The sequence below is a fragment of the Lemur catta genome, chromosome 8 (genome assembly GCF_020740605.2).
Source record: "Lemur catta isolate mLemCat1 chromosome 8, mLemCat1.pri, whole genome shotgun sequence".
Lineage (NCBI taxonomy): Eukaryota > Metazoa > Chordata > Mammalia > Primates > Lemuridae > Lemur > Lemur catta.
The window spans coordinates 7,407,871-7,425,021 of NC_059135.1; the positions used below are offsets into that span (position 1 = coordinate 7,407,871).

The window sequence follows — 17,151 nt, forward strand, 5'->3', positions numbered from 1 at the left end:
TTGAGAATGGACACAATCCCAATTTAAGGGCTCACACCAGAGGCTTGCAAGGGCTTCTGCCCCAGCTCACCTGAGGACCCCGGACCTCCCTCTGAGGGCTTGAGCCTTAGTGGCATTTCCTCCACTTGGCTCTCCTGACCCACTGCTCACAGCTCATGTCTTCAAGTGCCCAGTATCATCTCCAACTGTGCCAAGGGGCATGGTGGGCCTGCCCAACTAACCAAGGGACTTTACTCGCAGTTTCTCCTGGAGGCCAGAGGTTGGAAACAGGGCCAGGTTGCATCAGTGCCCTGGAAAATAAAAGCTCCAGGGTCCTAAGGGGCGGGCTGATGCCACATGCCACCGCCAGGGGGAGCCACTCCGTGGTGAGCTAAATGAGCAACGACCACACAGGTGAGGCCACCGCTAGGGGCAGCCTCTCAAGAGACTTGGCCAAGTTCAGTCTGTGCCGCCATCACCCTGGGCTCCAAAGAGTGGCAGATCCCAATTGTGGCCTGTTTCTCCATTGTCTGAGGCTGTGGGTACAGTACACGTGGCATCCAGTGATGGGGTCAACAAGACTCCTTGGTACCATCAGAGGTCAGTTGGTGTGCAGGGACCCAGGAAGCAGCCCTCCAGCCAATTACAGCCCAGTTCCTGACACCAGACCCTGCTGCCTGGTCACTTAAACTACCCAGCTCCTCCAAAACTGGTGTCTTCACCCCACTGTCCCCAGGATGGCTAGGCCTGAGCTTTAAGATGCTCTCAAAGTCTGAAAGAAACTGAAACAGAAAAATCAGCCTTGAGACAGCTTTGTTAGAACAACTCAGCAAAATAAAATTCCGGTTTATTGTTGGACAACATTGTTTCACACATACATCAAACAGGCCAAAAAAAAAAAAATAAACAGCAACTTCATAGACAAAAAAAGGAAAAAAAAGAAACCTTTTATCTTTGGCCTTTTTAACCATCTCATACAAACCAACTACTTATAGTACAGCTAAGTACATACACAAAAAAAGTTACTGGAATGCTCGGAATAAGATTGTTTTTTTGTTGTTGTTTTTGCTTTTTTTACAAGGTTTTTTTTCTCCTTTGAGATTATAATGAACATGGTCACACCACAAGTAAAGTCAGAAGTAGGACAGAGAACGCTCCAAAGGCTGGTTTGGTCATCCGAGATCATTAAAAATGGCTGACCCCTAACAATATGTACAAAAATATAAAATGTAAATAAAAAATACAAACAAATTTCCTTTTTAAAGTACTTTTAAGAAAAAAAGCAGGGCCTTGGAAGTTTTGGTTCTTTTTTTCCTCCCCTGTTGCAAATTCTTGTGGTTTTGGTTGGGTGGTGGAGAGCGCGTGTCATCAGCGGGTGGCACAGCCCACGGTGGGCGGGCGAGCCTCTCTACTCGAAGGTGACCACGTTTAGATTCTGAGACGGGAAGTGGAGGGTGAATAGGTCACGGCGGCCTTTGTTTTTTTAAGTTTAACTTTTCCTTTTTTGCTGTCTACTCATCCTCATCGGTCTTCTGCTTCTTGGTATCAACATCATCGTCCTGGGCAGAAAAAGACTGTCAAGGCCCCTCTTTCCCAATCAGTCCCCCCTAGCCACCTGCTGGCAGAGCAAGGACCAGGGACTGGCAGCCCCAAAGCCTGCTGAGACCCCAGGTCTGTGCCCATGTTCCTTTCCATTCCTGCTTTAAGATAAGGGACCCACTCAGAAGCACACAATGTCCCCAACTACAAAGTTGGAATCATTCCCTCCTTCCCTCCAGCTTTAGTGCCTCAGGTACAACTCCTATTAGAGGTAGGGGGACCTCAGGTGACAACACCCACCCTTCTCAAGCCAGACCCCTACCTCATCATCTTCAGCTGCCCGTTTGCCTGTGGCAGCCTCAGCTTCCTCATCTTCATCTCCATCCTCTTCCTCACCTGGAGAGAATCGAAGACCAGGTAAACACCACACTGCCCTCCTAACTGTGGCTCCTTGGGGAATCTCCCAGTAACAGCTATGTCAGGGAGGAATGTCCCTGGACTTGCCGCTGCTGCCCCACAAACTGGACAGGTCGGGTACCCACACCCACTCATGTACTTGTCAGTGTCAGGGCCCAAGCGGCTGCATGGGCAGAGGCCACCTAGCACATCAGTAGTCAGGGGCTTTCAAAGCTGCACAAAGGGGCCCGTCTGGGGGGACAGCGAGCATGTGGATGGAGTGTGAGTGGCTGTGTGGCACAGCTCCATGTCACCAGCCCAAAACAAGGAAGGCCCCGACTCCACAGGTGCAAGGCCACTGTCCCGAAGGAACCCCCAATCCCTTCCCCTCCTGCCAGACAAGGCTACTCACCATCACCTTCTTCCTCTTCCTCCTCTTCCTCCCCACCTTCTTCCTCTTCTTCATCTACCTCATTGTCAGCCTCCTGCTCCCCATTTTCCTCGTTCTCCTCGACAGAACACACACCCGGCAGTTAACCAGCTGGCCCAGGGCTAGAGGATACAGCTGCGCTCCCGGCCCCCTCACCCCTCCCTTCAGAGGCTGCCTGATGCCTCTAGAGCACCTTCCAACCAGGGTCCAGTGGCAACCCTGACACAGGAACTACCCAGGGCCTTGGCCTCCTTTCCCGCCCTGGGCTAAACCCAAAATCAGACCAGGAGAAACTTCTTGGGACGGGAGCTGCCAGGGCTCGCGAGCAAGGTGGCCACTCACAGCGTTCCCATTAGCAGGGGCGTCTCGTCCATTCTCTGCCTCCTCCACAACTTCCTTCTTCTCCTTTAAGTCCTTCAAAAGGGAAGAGGGAACCAGTAAGTCTTCCGAGCAGCCCAGGGCAGGCAAAGGGGCTGAGAACTAGAGATGCAGGGCCGACGTGCGCATCCAAAGCCAAGAGGCACGTGCTACCGTGGCTGGAGGAGTGGAAGGAGGGCTGCAGAGATACCAGAGTTTGCGGTCAGATTCCCTACGATTTCCCCACCCTCAAACGCAGACTAGAACGGGCCCGCACGGGGCTCCGCCAACCCCTCATCCTTCCTAGGAAAGGAACCATGTGACACCACAGCCCCAAACCCGTCAGGCCGGGCAAACGAGCCGCAGAACACTCACGCCCGTCAGAGACTGTTTCCACCCAGAGGGAGCTCCGCCCCCACAAACCCTTCTTGGAAGGCAGCAGGTATGCCCCATAAATAAGGTAATGGCGGGAGGGGCCTGGCACGGCGGGAGAACTCTTACTGGTGGCCTAGTCTGGGACGGGAATGGGAGGCCACCTTGCCAGCCAGAGTCCTTTCCAGCCTGGCTCTAAGTCCAGGCCCTGGCAAGCGCAGTCTCCGAGGAAACCCAACCCGCGCGGATCCCCCATCTCCTGCTGTCCCAGGAGGACGCAAACCGTTGCCTGGAAATGGGTGCAGCCTCGGGCACCGTGCCCTAGGCCGAGGGCCTGCCGCTGCCTGGACCCACCGACTGTCCCCCTCGACTTCTTGCCATCCGCACAGCCGGCTCAGTGTCCCTCATACTTCGCCCCGGGGCGGACCCCAAAGGCAGGGCAACTCCGAGTGCCCCAAAGCCCCGTAATTTTTTCCCCCTGGAGAGCCCGAGTCGTCTGCCAACACAAACTGACGTCCAGCAGCCCAGGCTCAGGGAGCCACTCGGCCAGTGCCCAATGAGTGGCCCTGGGCCACCTGTTGCAGTATTCCCTGGGGCCAATCCGGCCCAAGGGCCCTGGACCGGCCCGCTCTCGCCCCCTGGCGGCCAAGGCCCCGGGGAACGGGTGGGGGTGGGGAGGTCGCGGCGCGCAGGCGCGCAGCCCCCGCCCGCCGGGCTTTGCGCGCGGGCCTCGGCACGCACCGCGCGCGAGGAGCACGTGGCCTGGAGACGCCGAGTGTACCCCTAGCCCTGGGGACTCGGGGCCCTAGGGCAGCGCTCGCCATGCTAAGCGCGCTGGGTTGCGCGCGGGTCTCCGGCCTCTCGACGCCCCCTGCCGTCGCCCTAGCAAGAGAGGCGCGCGGGCCTGCATGTCCGCATTTGGCGGGCAAAGTCCCACGGGAGCCTGTCGCAGGTCCGCCGGGCTTTTAGTTCCTCGGCCCGAGGCCGTCGGGGACGCGCTTCCCGGAGCAAACCACCCCCCAGAAAAAGAAACGCCGAAGCTCCGCGCTAGAAGGGAGAACCCAGCCACACTGGTTCCCAGGATGGGCCCCGAGGGGGCCGCGAGAGCCCTTACGGAGATCCCGGTCGAGCTCCGGTCCGCCAGGGGAGTCGCCCCTGAGAGCCGGAGGTGACGCCAGGGACACAAGGGTTAAGGAGACGCCAAGGTGACTCGCGCCGATACCCACAGGGACACGAGGGGCGAGGAACAAGGCCAAAGGATAAGAAGAGAAAAAAAAAAAAAGCCAGTCCGTCTGTGAGCGCCGCGCTCCCGCCGAGGACGGAGACGCTAGCTAGGGAGGGCAGCGGGACCGACGCAGCGCAGAGGAGAGGACAGCGCCGGCCGCGCAGACCCTCCAAAGCCAGGGCGGTGAACTCGCCACAGCGCCCCTGGAACACCCCCAGTTCGGCCCCGACTCTGGCCAGCCGCGGCCGCAGTGTTGGCCAGCGTCGCCCCCGGAGCCGCGGCGCTCACGGTACTCCCAGGCAGCCGCGGGGGGCGCCCATCGTCCCCCGGCGTGCCGCTGCTTCACTTTCTCTTTCCTCCCCCTCCGGCGCGTGGGCTCGCCTCCTCTCCAGCCAAGCCCGGCACCGCTGGTTTATTACTGAAGCTGGGCGGCCGCTCCCTGCGCACTCCCCGCGGAGAGCACCCAAGGCGGAGAAGCCCGTCACACCTCCGCGGGGACAATCGACGTCGCGGCCAACTCGCCTGCCGCCCCATCCGCCTTATCAGAGCTTAGCACAGATAAACCCACCTCGGGCGGGCTGCAGGGCGCGAAACCCGCCGCCCGGCGCTGAACAAAGGGAACGGCGGTCCGCGGGGGCCAGTCGCCACTTCCCGCAGCCGGCCTGCGCCCGCACACGCTCCCCCATCACTTCCGACTCCCAACGCGCTCGAGTTTCAAAGTTATCTCTGTGCGCCCGGTGGGCCGAAAACCCCCCAACCCGGCCCCTCTCTTCCCGCTGCCGCTCAAACGAGTCACAAACAAGTTTCCAGAGCTACGGACCAATTACCGCGCCTACCCCCAGCCACCGAGGGCGCCGGGCCCACTCCCCTACGGGCTTCACGGCTGCTGCGGAGCTTCCCGCCCCCTCCTCCGCACACAAAGAGTGGGTTGCCTGGGGGGACCGCGCTGGGGGCGTGCGGGCTCCCCGAGAGAAAGAGCACCAGCAGCCTTAGGGCAGCCCGGCTGCCGCGCGCCACACACCGCACGGGTGGAGGCGCGCGGACCCCGAGGGGGCGGGCGGCGTCCAGCCTCACCTTGGTGGTGATCTCGGAGCTGGTGTCCACGGCTGCGTCTGACATCGTGGGGCACGCCGGTGATCCGATGCAGGGGACGGAAAAGAAAGCGCGAGTTCGGGGACTCTGGCGATAAAGCTGCCGGAGTCCGCGGCGGCGGAGGAGACGCGCGGCGGAGGTGGTTGCGGCGAACAGGAAGCCGGACCCGGGAACAATGCAAAGATGGCTTTTCACAGCAGCCAGTGGGGGACTCACGCGGCGCCAGAACCTTTAATATAGATTAGTGGGCGGTGCTCGGCCGCCCTTGCCCGAACGCTATTGGGTGAATGCAGGGAGCGGGCGCTCGCTGATTGGCTCTATTCCGAACAATGGACAAGCGTGCTTAAAGCGGCAGTGCTTCGGTCTGTCCCGCGCTGCGCAGTCGCCGGCCGCACTGTCATTCAAGGCCTGAGTTTGCCGGGTCTCAGCGGCGCCGAGGACGCGGGGGAGGGGAGCGCGGGCGCGCTTGGGACGCGCGCTCTCGTCGCTGTTTTGCTGGGGCTGCTGACGCAGAAAGCCAAAGCGCGGCAAAGCTGCCCGCCCAGCGCCCCCTTCCTCCCCCTTCCTGCGGCTGCTCGGAAGGAGGCGGAGGGAAGAGGAGCGGGCGAACGCGCACGACGGCTGCCAGCGAGGGGGAGGGGGACGCGGGGTGCTGGGCCGCGCTCGCCCCAGGCGGTGCCCAGCTCACTGCCCGCGGAGGTGCCCGCCCCCAGCGCCTGGGCACCTCCGACCAAGAATTGTGGCAATGCTAATAGACGATACCCCACGACGAACGACGAGTTCACGAGGCCAAAACCCGCGCACCTGGGCCGCCCCGTCCCTTTTCCATGGCCCCCCCCGTCCCGGGTGCCCCGAGTCCGGGGGAAGGGACCCCATCGCCCACCACCAGTTCCGGCGTCCGCTGGCTGGACTGGCCGACGAATGGGCACTGTGGCAGGCGCACACACACTTGGGGATTTGTGCATCGAAGGGACTGGATGCCTGATGTGGGCTCCTGCCCCCGAGCAGGCTAGCCCGCGGGTCCCGCGCTGCTTAGCGAGCCCGCGCTCCACGGCTATGGTCAGCTTCTGCCCGGAGCGGTCACTGCCGTCGCGACAGTCTCGGGGCAGGTTCCTTCCATGGTCCCTCCGGGCCCTCGAGTCTACCCCTTTCTCACCCCCCTTCTGGACTCATGGGCACGTGAACATTGCGGAGTCGTTGGGGGTAAAGAATCGTCCCTTAGGCCAGTTAGGCTAGTCCTTGGGGACTCCTTGAAATTTGGGGAGCCATTTGGGGGACCATGTGGATCCCCAACGAGGGAACCAAGAAGACGCCACACTCAAGATGGCTAAAGACGCGGCAAGCGTGGCGTGATGTAGCAATCCAACACACGCATACGATCCGAAAACCGTAGGCTGCTCCCTCCTTGTCGCCATCGCAGTTGGCTGTCGAACTAAGAAATCTGCTGTATGAGAAGAGGAACCAGAATAGGTGCAAAGATCTTCCAGAATAACACCTGTGCCACACACAAGATGGCGACGGATAGGGTTCATACCATGCTGCCAAAAGGGGGCGCCCGACACGGAAGGCGGGACTCCGGAGAAACGAGTGCACACTGGCCGAGAGTGGCGGGCGAACACAAAGTTGACGCTTTGCGCCCTGTCATTGGCAGTTCGTGCCGTCTGTCTCTTGGGGACGCCGATCTGGGAAGGGGGAAAACATGGAGTCTGGAATTATGAAGGGCGGACGGGCGCCAAGTTCAGCAGAGCTTGAAGTCGGGGCGAAAAGAGAGACTGAGTCGCCCCTCTCAGTTTCCTTAGGTCGTGGGCGATGTGGCCCAGAGGCGCTCTTTGGCGAGCCCACCACACACTCACCCAGCTGGAGGAGGCGCGCAGTGCCCGGGCACCACCGAGGTCTTCGCCCCCTCCGGCTCCCCTGTCCCGTGCGCATCAGGCCCCAACCCCGTTCACACGTGCCAGTCTGGCCTGTTGGGCTTTCCCGAGCGAGTTTTCCTTTGGGGGAGAAGTCCAGGCTCCCAGTCCTTTGCCCAGAAGAAACGTGAGGAAAGTGCTGGGTACGGCGGGGGCAACGCGCCACCTCCCGCTGCCAGGCGGTCGCCATCCTGCTCCGATGCAGTGGCGGAGGGGACTCCCCCGGGGTCTCTGTCCTGCCCCAGGCTCCCGCCAATCCTGGAGACTCACACAATGTTGTCCTCAGAACCACAGGTTCTAACTCTTTGTTCCGCCCCCTCCCTCTCTCCCACCACCGGTTGCCTTTACTGCCCTGCAGACCTGGGGCCCTCTTTCACAGATGGGGAGGAAGGGCTCCTGAGCTGCAACCCCTCCTTTGTGTCACATTCCCAGAGCTGGAGGATTATGCGTCAGTAAGTCCAGGACAGCACCTTCTGCCCACGCCCCACCAATTAAGTTCCAGTTACCCTGGAGGGAATTGTTCCATCCACAAAACCCGGATGCAATAAGGACATGGCCTGTGCCTCATTTAAGCGAGGGAGTCTCCCTCCTAGTCTGGATGGTGGCCCTGGGCAATTCCACACCTGAAAACTGAATTTGACTTCTGGATTCTGACCCTTGCGGGGTGAGGGGCACGGGGGAAGGCCAACACCCAGAAGGAGCAGGGTGAATGTGAATTTCCCTCTAAGAACTGCTTTGCCTGACCTTGTTCCCATGTAGCTGGCTTTGCTTTGAGTGGGTGAGGAAGGCTCATGCCCACCTGGTTCCAGAACCACCATTAAAACATTCCCCAGGCCCTCCCTGGGTGCGTGCTGTGTGCATGGCAGTGCACTTTTCGCTTATGCTTCAAGCATTCTCATTTATTCCTTCAAGGTTGGGAGGACAATTATGGGGTTGAACTACATGAAATTGATGTCTACCGAGGTCAAAACCAATTGAAAATCAACACATTTACAGGTTCAACCTCTAATATGATATCACTCTCCTTTTAACAAAGCTAAAAAGCAGACCAAGGGATGATAGCAAGGGACTTCGGAGTTACCAGAAAAATGAGTGAAGGAGCTGAGGCTAACTCCTAGAATAGAGGAATCTGCATCGTTAGATGACCCCTGGAGCAGAAACCCTGGACCCAGTCGTGGTATCCCAGCTCTAGAGTGGTGGAGTTACTTAGGCTCTCAAGATCTTATTCCTCCAGCAAGAGGTAACTCCCTGCCTCTTTTGCTGTTTCTAATTGGGCTATTCTTCCTGTACCCTGTCACTTGCATGCGTTGGTACATCTTACACCCTTTGCTGCTACACAGGAGGTCAGGAACGTCTGTGGCTTGCCCTTCAACCCCCCAAGACAAGCTAGTATGTCCTGAGAGCCTGCATTTCCTGACCCGGATCTGTTCACAGCCGAAGCTTCGTTGGACTTAGGTTCAGGTTCAAGCTGCTCTCAGCCACGGGCCTCACAAGGCCTCCAGGCGAGTTTTCTTTGTAGGTAATTTTACTAGGGACACCCTGGGTTGCCCACACACTCCAGGCCTCTCCCTGCCCACCCGAGTCACACATTTATTTCATCTGCCTGGCAGGTAGGCTGTTAAGCTTGCAACCTAAGCCTGCTCCTAACCCACTTCCAGCGTGTTCCTCATTGGTTATCTCACACTTCTGCCTGATTCCCAAAACACCGGCCAGAAGAATATGTAGACACTGCTTTAAGCTGCCTGGGTTCAAATCCCAGCCCTGCCAAGCGCTAGCTGTATGAATTGGGTGAGTTACTCCCTCACCCCTAAAATATGGGGAGGACAATCTTAGTACCTACCTAGCAGGGCTATTGTGAGAACTGAATGACTTAATATCAGAAAGTGCTTAAAATAGTGTCTGGCACATCCGGGAAAACCATAAGTGTTACCAGGACCCCATTTTGGGGTCTGGACCTACATAGGTTGGTTTTACCATGTTTGGAGGACTCTGGACAAAGGAACACTGTCTTCAGCAAACTCTACCCGTGTTCAGTGGGAAATGAGGGCACTGGCCTCGCCGAGCTTCTGGAAGCCTAGGTGCCCGACATGCTTGGCAGCCCCGCTGGCCTCAAAGGAATGGCAGACCCTGGTTGGCAGGCGGAGTGGAGCACGTCTCAAAAGCTCCCGCCTTCCTGCCCTTCAGAAACCCAGGAGTTTCAGGCTGCGGTTTCCTTGCCCAGGCGTCAGGGCCTGGGGCGCTGCCAGGGGCCTTTCAACCCTCCCGCCTGCTGAGCCCGGCAGGGATTGTGTAAGAGCCCCCCCACGCCTGCTCCCTCCGCCAGCACGCCCGGGCCTGCCCGTCCTCCCGGGGAGCTGTGCCAGAGGACCAGGCTCCTGGGACCCACACAGGTCTGGCCACCCTGGGAGGCTCCTACCTAGCAGGGAGAGTGTGGGGAATGTCTCTTGATGTCCCAGGCCTGTCCCCAAGGCCTGTGGAGCCCAGGTGTGAGCCGAGGTAAGGAAGCTGGGAGAGGTGAGTGTGCAGTGTACGCGGACAGACGCCACCACCCCTGGCCAGGGGGCCACCATGCCAGTTTTTGACTCCCTGTTTACATGTCCCCGTTGGTGTCTCCAGAAATCCTCTGCCTCCCTGTGCCATTTCCTGTTCCTCTTCCCCACATCCATCTGCGTGTGTGCACCTATTTGCACAGCCTGAGTTCCGGGGGTGTTTTGCTTCAGCTCGGCTTACAGTTTGTGGGTGGGTGGGCTCAGCCTCACGTGGTGGCAGGTGAGGGTGCTGCTCGGGGGAGCACATGAGCCCACACCTAGGGGCCCTGCCTGTGGATGCCTGAAAGAGCGTTGCACCTCAGGGAAGGCAGGACACCTCTATGGGACTTCATGCCACACGGCCCTACTCGAGAGCCCAGGAAGACCAGGAGCCCTGAGGAGGCCCAGCTGAGGGCGTGTGTGCCCGCCCCAAGCCAGGGGTCCCAGGTGAGCTTGAGGTTGAGGAGCGGCAGGCTCTCGGACAGCTGGAGCTGACTCTCTCCTCTCTGTTAATCCCACTTGGGGCTCGCCTACCTTCCTTTCCCCCCGGCAGGGAAGCCCTCCCCGACTCTAGTTTGCAGAGAAGGTCTAAGGGGTGGAGGGCACAGGCAGACGGAGGCCACATGACCAGCAGGACTGGCTCACTCCCCTGCCACAGGGGAGTACAGACAGGGTGACCAGCTGTCCCCGTTTGCCAGGGACTGATGGATTCTCAGGGTGCAGAACTCTGAGTGCTACAACCAGAAAACTCCCGGGCAAACTGGGACATGCTGGCCACACTGGTCCACTCCTTATTCACACACTGTGGAGAATGACATTTCTAAAGAAAGGTGTGGCCACCACCAAGAAGAAGAGTCCTTGTGGCCCTCCATCCAAAAGCAGCCTCCCGCTCAGATCTGCTCTCTTGGCCACGAGGACCGAGGGAGCCGGAGCAGGAAGCGCAGGGGGAGCATTTGGTTTGCACGTGGCAGAGCAGAGGACTGAGGGGCTTGGCGAGATCACAGAGCGAGCTGCTGCCTGCGGATCAGGACCTCCCGGGAGGGCGCTTGGCTGCTCTGCTCCGGGAGGGTCACTAATCAGCTCCACAGCACGGAGATCTGTCCTTTTGCCTTCCAGCTGGGGTCAGCGTCTCCAGAAGAGGGGGAGGAGATTTCTCAGGCTCCTCTCAAAAATGTTCTTTCCTCCCAAAGGTTTCTGAGAATCTCACAGGGAAAAGGTGAGGCTCTCACTTGAACAATTCTGTAGGGAAATCCCCAGACAGGATGCAGCATTGCCCCCAACTGAAACCCCACCAGGGAAGGGAAGTGCAGGCAAGGCAGGCCCCTTTCCAGGGAAGCAGGAGCCCCACACGCATTCAGCCCAAGGGGAAAGCCGGTCCTCACGCACCTGACGCCACAGCTGCCCTGGGCCCTCCGCAGCTTCAGCGACTTCTCTTGGGGCCAGCAGGTTGTAGCCGGCCTTGAATGGGGGCCACTTCCCGGCCCCTTGCAGCATCTTTCTTCTGCTGACACCATCCTCTTGCGGTTGTGGTGCCCTGAGAGTGTCACCTCCAAAGCACTGCCCAGACACCTGCCCATCCACGTGGCTGCCCGCATGGTCCCCCAATTCCCTCTTTCTAAACGGAGAAGAACAAGGCCGAGCTCCCAGGGACAGAGCAGCACGGCTGTGTGTCCCACTCTCCCCTGGACTGTTCGCAGGGCCACAGGGCCCTGCCACACAGAGTCCTTGGCCAAGACATGTGTTTGAGAACCCAAAGTATTAATCACCTTGGCATTAATCAGTCTTCTCTTGGGTCCTATGTGATATGTTCCTCAATTAAGATTTTCAGGATGATGTGTTCCAGAAAGTTCCTCAGAAGTCTCCACTTCTCTAGAGGCTGAATTTGGACGCAGGGACGTTCATGAGGGAAAGTAAAGGGTGTTCTGAATACCTGCGGAAGCAGGTGAAAGAGAAATGACACATGAACGTTTATTAGTGAGCCTACATGAACTGAAACCGCTGTCAAAGCAGGGACAGATGGGCATCAAGAAACATTCTTCACCGAGAACCTCGGCTTTTAAAGCTTTCAGATTCGTGCAAACAGTCGCCTGGCAATAGCAGGGGTTCCCTGTGCTTTCTCCCCTCCGTCCCAAGCACCCTCACTGTGCTTCCACCTGGGCAGGGAGCTCACATGAGGGATTCACTCCCAAGCTAGGTTGATGCTGGTTCTAAGCAGGTCCCTTTCCTTCCCCACCTCAGTCCTGTCATCTGGGGCTGAGGAGAGGGGTGACTTCTGAGCATGGACAGTCATGTGAGCACCCAGCCCCTGCAGGCACTGTGAGCTGGGTGCAGGCAGGGACAGGTCTGGTTGTGTCTTCACTCAGCAGGGCCCTGGGCCGTGTTCACACAGTTATCCACCATCAAGAAATGACCATTTGGCCAGGTGCGGTGGCTCACGCCTGTAATCCTAGCACTCTGGGAGGCCGAGGCGGGAGGATCACTTGAGGTCAGGAGTTCGAGACCAGCCTCAGCAAGAGTGAGACCCCCGTCTCTACTAAAAATAGAAAGAAATTAGCTGGATAGCTAAAAATATATATAGAAAAAAAATAGCCGGGCATGGTGGCACATGCCTATAGTCCCAGCTACTCAGGAGGCTGAGGCAGAAGGATTGCTTGAGCCCAGGAGTTTGAGGTTGCTGTGAGTTAGGCTGATGCCATGGCACTCTAGCCCGGGCAACAGAGCAAGACCCTGTCTCAAAAAAAAAAGAAAAGAAAAAGAGATGATCATTCACCTGCTCTGAATCTAAGGGAATTGGGCCCAATTTTGCTAAGTCCCCTTCCAAGGGTGTTGAGACTTACATCATGCCTACACTGTAAGAGGAGAGAGAATACAAACACACCTCAAACAGCTACGCCACGCACCCCTGCTGTGGGAGCCTCCTTCTACACATGGGGACACTGGGCCCAGAATGGGCCATGGTCAGGAATGGAGCCCCGGTGGCCCTGGTGGTCCCATCTCCAAGCTGCCCACCTGCCTCCCACTCAATGACTGTGGCTGTGGCTGACACCAGCTCTGAAAACTCAGAGACCAGGGCACACCAGAGTGGCCGGAGCACTTCCGGGCACAGGTAGGGCTTGGCAAGCCCCTGAGGCCAGGGTGAGGGGTGGGGGCAGAGCAGGGGTGAGAGTCTGACCAGCTCCAAGCAGACACTCCAATTGTGCTTTTCCACCTTGGTGCCCGTTACGGGGCCAGAACCTGAAGACCTGCCCCATCTGTGCCTCAGTAGACGACCACAGCCACAGCCCTGGCACCTTTAAATGTAGGGGGTAGAAAGGCCACCAGGAGAATGGCAGCTCCTGTAGGCTCTGGGTGAGACATCGTTCTGAGTCCTAGACACACACTAACTCAGCTCAATTCTATGAAGCGTGCTGTTATCCCCACCTTACAGAGAGGGAAACTGAGGCAAAGGGTGGGTAGGCATTACCCAAAGTCATACAGTTAGTAAGTGGCAGAGCTGGGATTTGAACTCATGCCATCTGCAGTTGCAGTTGCAGCCCTCAACTTTCAAGGGGAAAAGTCACTGGCCATAAGCAATCCCACCACCAACATGAGGGTCCCTCTGGCCACCCCATCTCCTCACACATCACGGACAGGACCTCGAGGTTTCCTCTGCTGATGAGTAAGGAGTTTTATTTTCACAACCCGAAGCCCTTCTTCCCCAGCAGATGCCTCCCGGGTGGCACGGGGGTATGGAAGGCTTCCCAGATGGGTGATGTCTCGTTGTAGGGAAGATGTTTCAGGTGACCTGGGGGAAGGGCATCATGCAAGCGTGTGTTGCCAGAGGCTCAGCAGACAGTTAGCCGACTACAAACTCAGCGCGGGCAGGCGCTCCCTTGGGGTGTTTCATGGCATCAGTAGCCGGCTGGTCACATGGTCTTGAACGTTGTTCCAGGCTACCCTGTCCCACCACTTCGCTCTAGGGCTGTGGGCCTGGAGGTACAGCACTGTGCAAGGTTCCTTTTAGGGGAACCCACAGGACACGTCTCTCTGGGGCCTCAGCACCAGCAGGACAGTGTGGCTGGGTGGTTAGGAGCACAGGCCGCAGGTGCCCCACCTTGTGGGGACAAGAGCCCACCAGCACTGGGGTCCCTGCGCGGAGCTCTGGGTCCGCAGGCGAGAATCAAAGCTCCTGGGGCTCCACGTGCTCACCTGCAAATGCGGCTCAGCACCCAGCTCCTCAGATGAGTGTAAGGGAGGCGCCAAACACCCCTTGACAAACCCCAGCCAGCTCTTACCACCAGGGAAGGCTGGGCTTCTCCTGAGTAGCTCCTTCATTTCTCCTTCACAGCCCCTCAGGACTGGGACTAATCACGTCCCCTCTGTCCCGCTGCCGGGGGCGCAGCTCTGAGCTCCACACACGCCCCAAGGCTGCGGGGCCAGCGCTGCTCCTGCCCTCCTCTTCCTTCCTGCCCTGTTTCCGTAGCCTAACTTCTTCAGGGATTTTTTCCCCTAATGTCCTATAGGTATTTCTGTAAACTTCAGGACTGAGGTCTGAATTAATTAATTTTTTACCATTTTTAGAAATGGTAAAAAAAAAACTAGAGCCCTTATACCCAGAATGCTTAACGCACAGGGTATGTCATTGAAGCCTCACGCCAAGCAAGGCAGGTGCGCCCATTTTACAGAAGAGGAAATGGAGGCTGGCAGAGGGCCTGGCTTTGCCCCATCCTGGCGGCGTGAGTGGCTGCCTCACTCTCAGAGCCCTTCCCGGCCACCCCACCCAGACACAGCTTGGTGACCCACCCCTTCTCCCATGTCACCTCCATCCCACTTTCCATTTCCTCAGTGTCATTCTCTGGCCTTTTGCGAGTACGTTCCAAAACATTGTAAAGTTCACTCTATTATTTGAGGATGAGTGAAAAATCTGCCGCCTCTCTGCGTGGCCTCTGCTCCACGAATGGCACCTACACCAAATAATTCAGATTGGGCCTCTCCTCCCGTGACAGACAGGACTGTCCCTGGGAGTGCCAGCATGCTGCTGTGCCTTGTGGAATGTGGTCCCACGCTCCCAGGAACAAGCCGCAGGAGCTGGGAACACTGCGGCTCCCAGCCCCCTCCCTGGCCCTTTACTGGGACATCGATCTGGACATTCTGTGGCGAGGCCCGGGCTGGTCCCGCACAGAAGCCCGAGCAGCTGGCAAGAGCTTGCCACCTAGCCTGGCCACCAGAAGGGGCTCCCTGGGGAAGGCCTGGGACCCTGAGGGCCTCCCAGACGCCCAGGGAAATGCAGAGGGGAGACCCCCCAAAGCAGGCTGCCCTCTGAGCCTGGGAGCCTTCCCGTGAGCCGAGCACCTGAAGCTCCAAAGCTCAGGGCCGGCCCAGAGCCGAGCTGCGCTGCAGACCAGAATGGGAGCAGCCGCACTTTCCCGGGAGAAGTGTCGCATCTCCGTGACAAAGCAACCCACAATTTATAACTGTTGGTAATGTCTCTTCTTGGTATTCAAAGCTCATGGTTGTTGCTTTTCAAGAAACTGTGGCAGTGGGGTTGGGGGTATTAACTCTGAGGTCACCCAGCTCTGCCCTGAAGGCTCCAAGCCCTGTCCTCGGGTCTCCTTCCAGGGCCCTCAGCCATCACGAGGTCTCAGGCCAGGGCCTTGCTGGCCCCATGTTGCAGGACACGTTGGCCTCCTGAGCTCTGAGCTCTCACCCCAAACTCAACCAGAAACAGACTCTCCTGGGCCCGCAGTCCAGGAACAACGTGTGTGCACCTGTGCGTGCACCTGCACGGTGGCCGCCCTGTCCTCTGCACAGAAGCACATCCTATCTGTCCACAGGCAGCGGTGCCAGTGCTGCCTCAGGCGGCTGGAGGTCAGGGGGCTGGTCTGGCAGAGGGGCCAGCAGGAAGGGCAGGGACAGAGCCAAGCCTGAACCCCTGGGAAGCAGTGTTGGAGGCCTCTGGCTGGTCTCTCGAGGGCTCCCGGTAGCTGAGGGAGGCTGCCTTACTACCCAGACAGAAGCATGGCGCACGAATGGCTGCTGGGGACAGGTCTGGTTCGGCCCAGCCTTGGCCCAGCGTGTCCTCTCTTCTCTGGGCAGACCCGGCTCTAGTCCCCCACGTCCTGTCTCTGGGTCTCAGCACAACCATGAACACACATCCCATGTTCTGAGTGTGGCCAGACGTGTGTACTTGCATGTGCCATGATGTTGCCATTTATTCAACCTCAGTTTCCCCACCTTGGGCTGGGGCACCAGGCCGGTCTCTGCAGGTCTGTGGATGTTGGCTTTATTCTCCTTTGTACTCTTCTGCACTTTCAACAATTTTCCAAACGTGAGCACACACACAGACTCCCTGCCCGCGCCCTGCCCAGTGGGGGAGGCAGGCCTGGCAACGCGGGAAGGGCTGTCCTGAGTGTGCGGAGGGCACAGCAGCAGGCACTAGAGGAAAGGGCAGACTGAGCTCTGCCTGAGCAGTTCCAGAGGGCTTCCCAGAGGAGGTGTCCTCCAAGCACAGATCTCCCCATGACGAGGAGTGCTGCTCCAGGCAGAGCCATTAGGCCTTGGGGCTCCAGCATGGACCCCTCAAGGTGGATTCGGGGCCTCCCCTACTGAGCACCCCTCCACACCCCCTCCCCTGAGGTCTGGAGGTCCAGGACCAGTTTCCCAGCCCCCTGCCCCTTCCCTCTGCCAGAGCCCCCCTGCCTCCCCTGGCGCCTCGCTTTGCTGTCTCACCTCCCTCTGGGGCGAGTCCATGTGCCTCCGTGGCACCTCCATTTTCTGACCAAAACAACAATATAAGCAAATCAATCAAACAGCTAACGATGTAAGTTACCTGGGTGATAATGGAAGCTCAATTCCAGTGGAGGCATTTCATTTGCCCAGTCCTGTTCTAGAAGTTTCTGAGTCACCTAAGCCCAACCATAGGAAGGGATTGTGGCGCTAACCTAGTCCCCATCCCACCCTGGCAGGTGTGATCCCACCATGAGCCCCTCCCAGGGCTTACCTGGTCTCACCTGAATACCTGCACAGCAGGTGAGCACACAATCCTGCACCCACACGCAGGACACAGCAGCCCAGCCGGCTCATCGCAAAGAGTGAGATGCCTGCCTCTGCCACCAGCATCAGATCCCAGGGGCCTCCCTGCCCCTCATTCTTCTGTCTGGAACCCAGGACACAGTGGACTGGGGATCAGCTGGCCCCACAGGCTGGGGATGGGTGAGCTCTGCCTCCTCTGTGCTGTGCGGTCTTAGAGAAATCGCTTAACTTCTCTGAGCCTGTTTCTTTTTGTAAGAAAGGTACAAATGGGATGAGGAAAAAAGCACTTTGCAAACTGTAAACTGCTCTGTA

At 58.4% G+C, this 17,151-nt stretch overlaps 1 protein-coding gene across 1 annotated transcript; it reads right to left on the minus strand.

Annotated features, from left to right (window-relative positions):
* Positions 1–791: 791 nt before the first annotated feature.
* PTMA (prothymosin alpha) lies at positions 792–5,609 on the minus strand. The gene is made up of 5 exons (XM_045559654.1): positions 5,373–5,609; positions 2,687–2,758; positions 2,327–2,420; positions 1,841–1,914; positions 792–1,538 (listed from the first exon to the last, which is right to left on the minus strand). The coding sequence occupies exons 1-5, from the start codon at positions 5,415–5,417 to the stop codon at positions 1,491–1,493; spliced, it is 333 nt and encodes a 110-aa protein (XP_045415610.1). The 5' UTR covers positions 5,418–5,609; the 3' UTR covers positions 792–1,490.
* Positions 5,610–17,151: the final 11,542 nt, after the last annotated feature.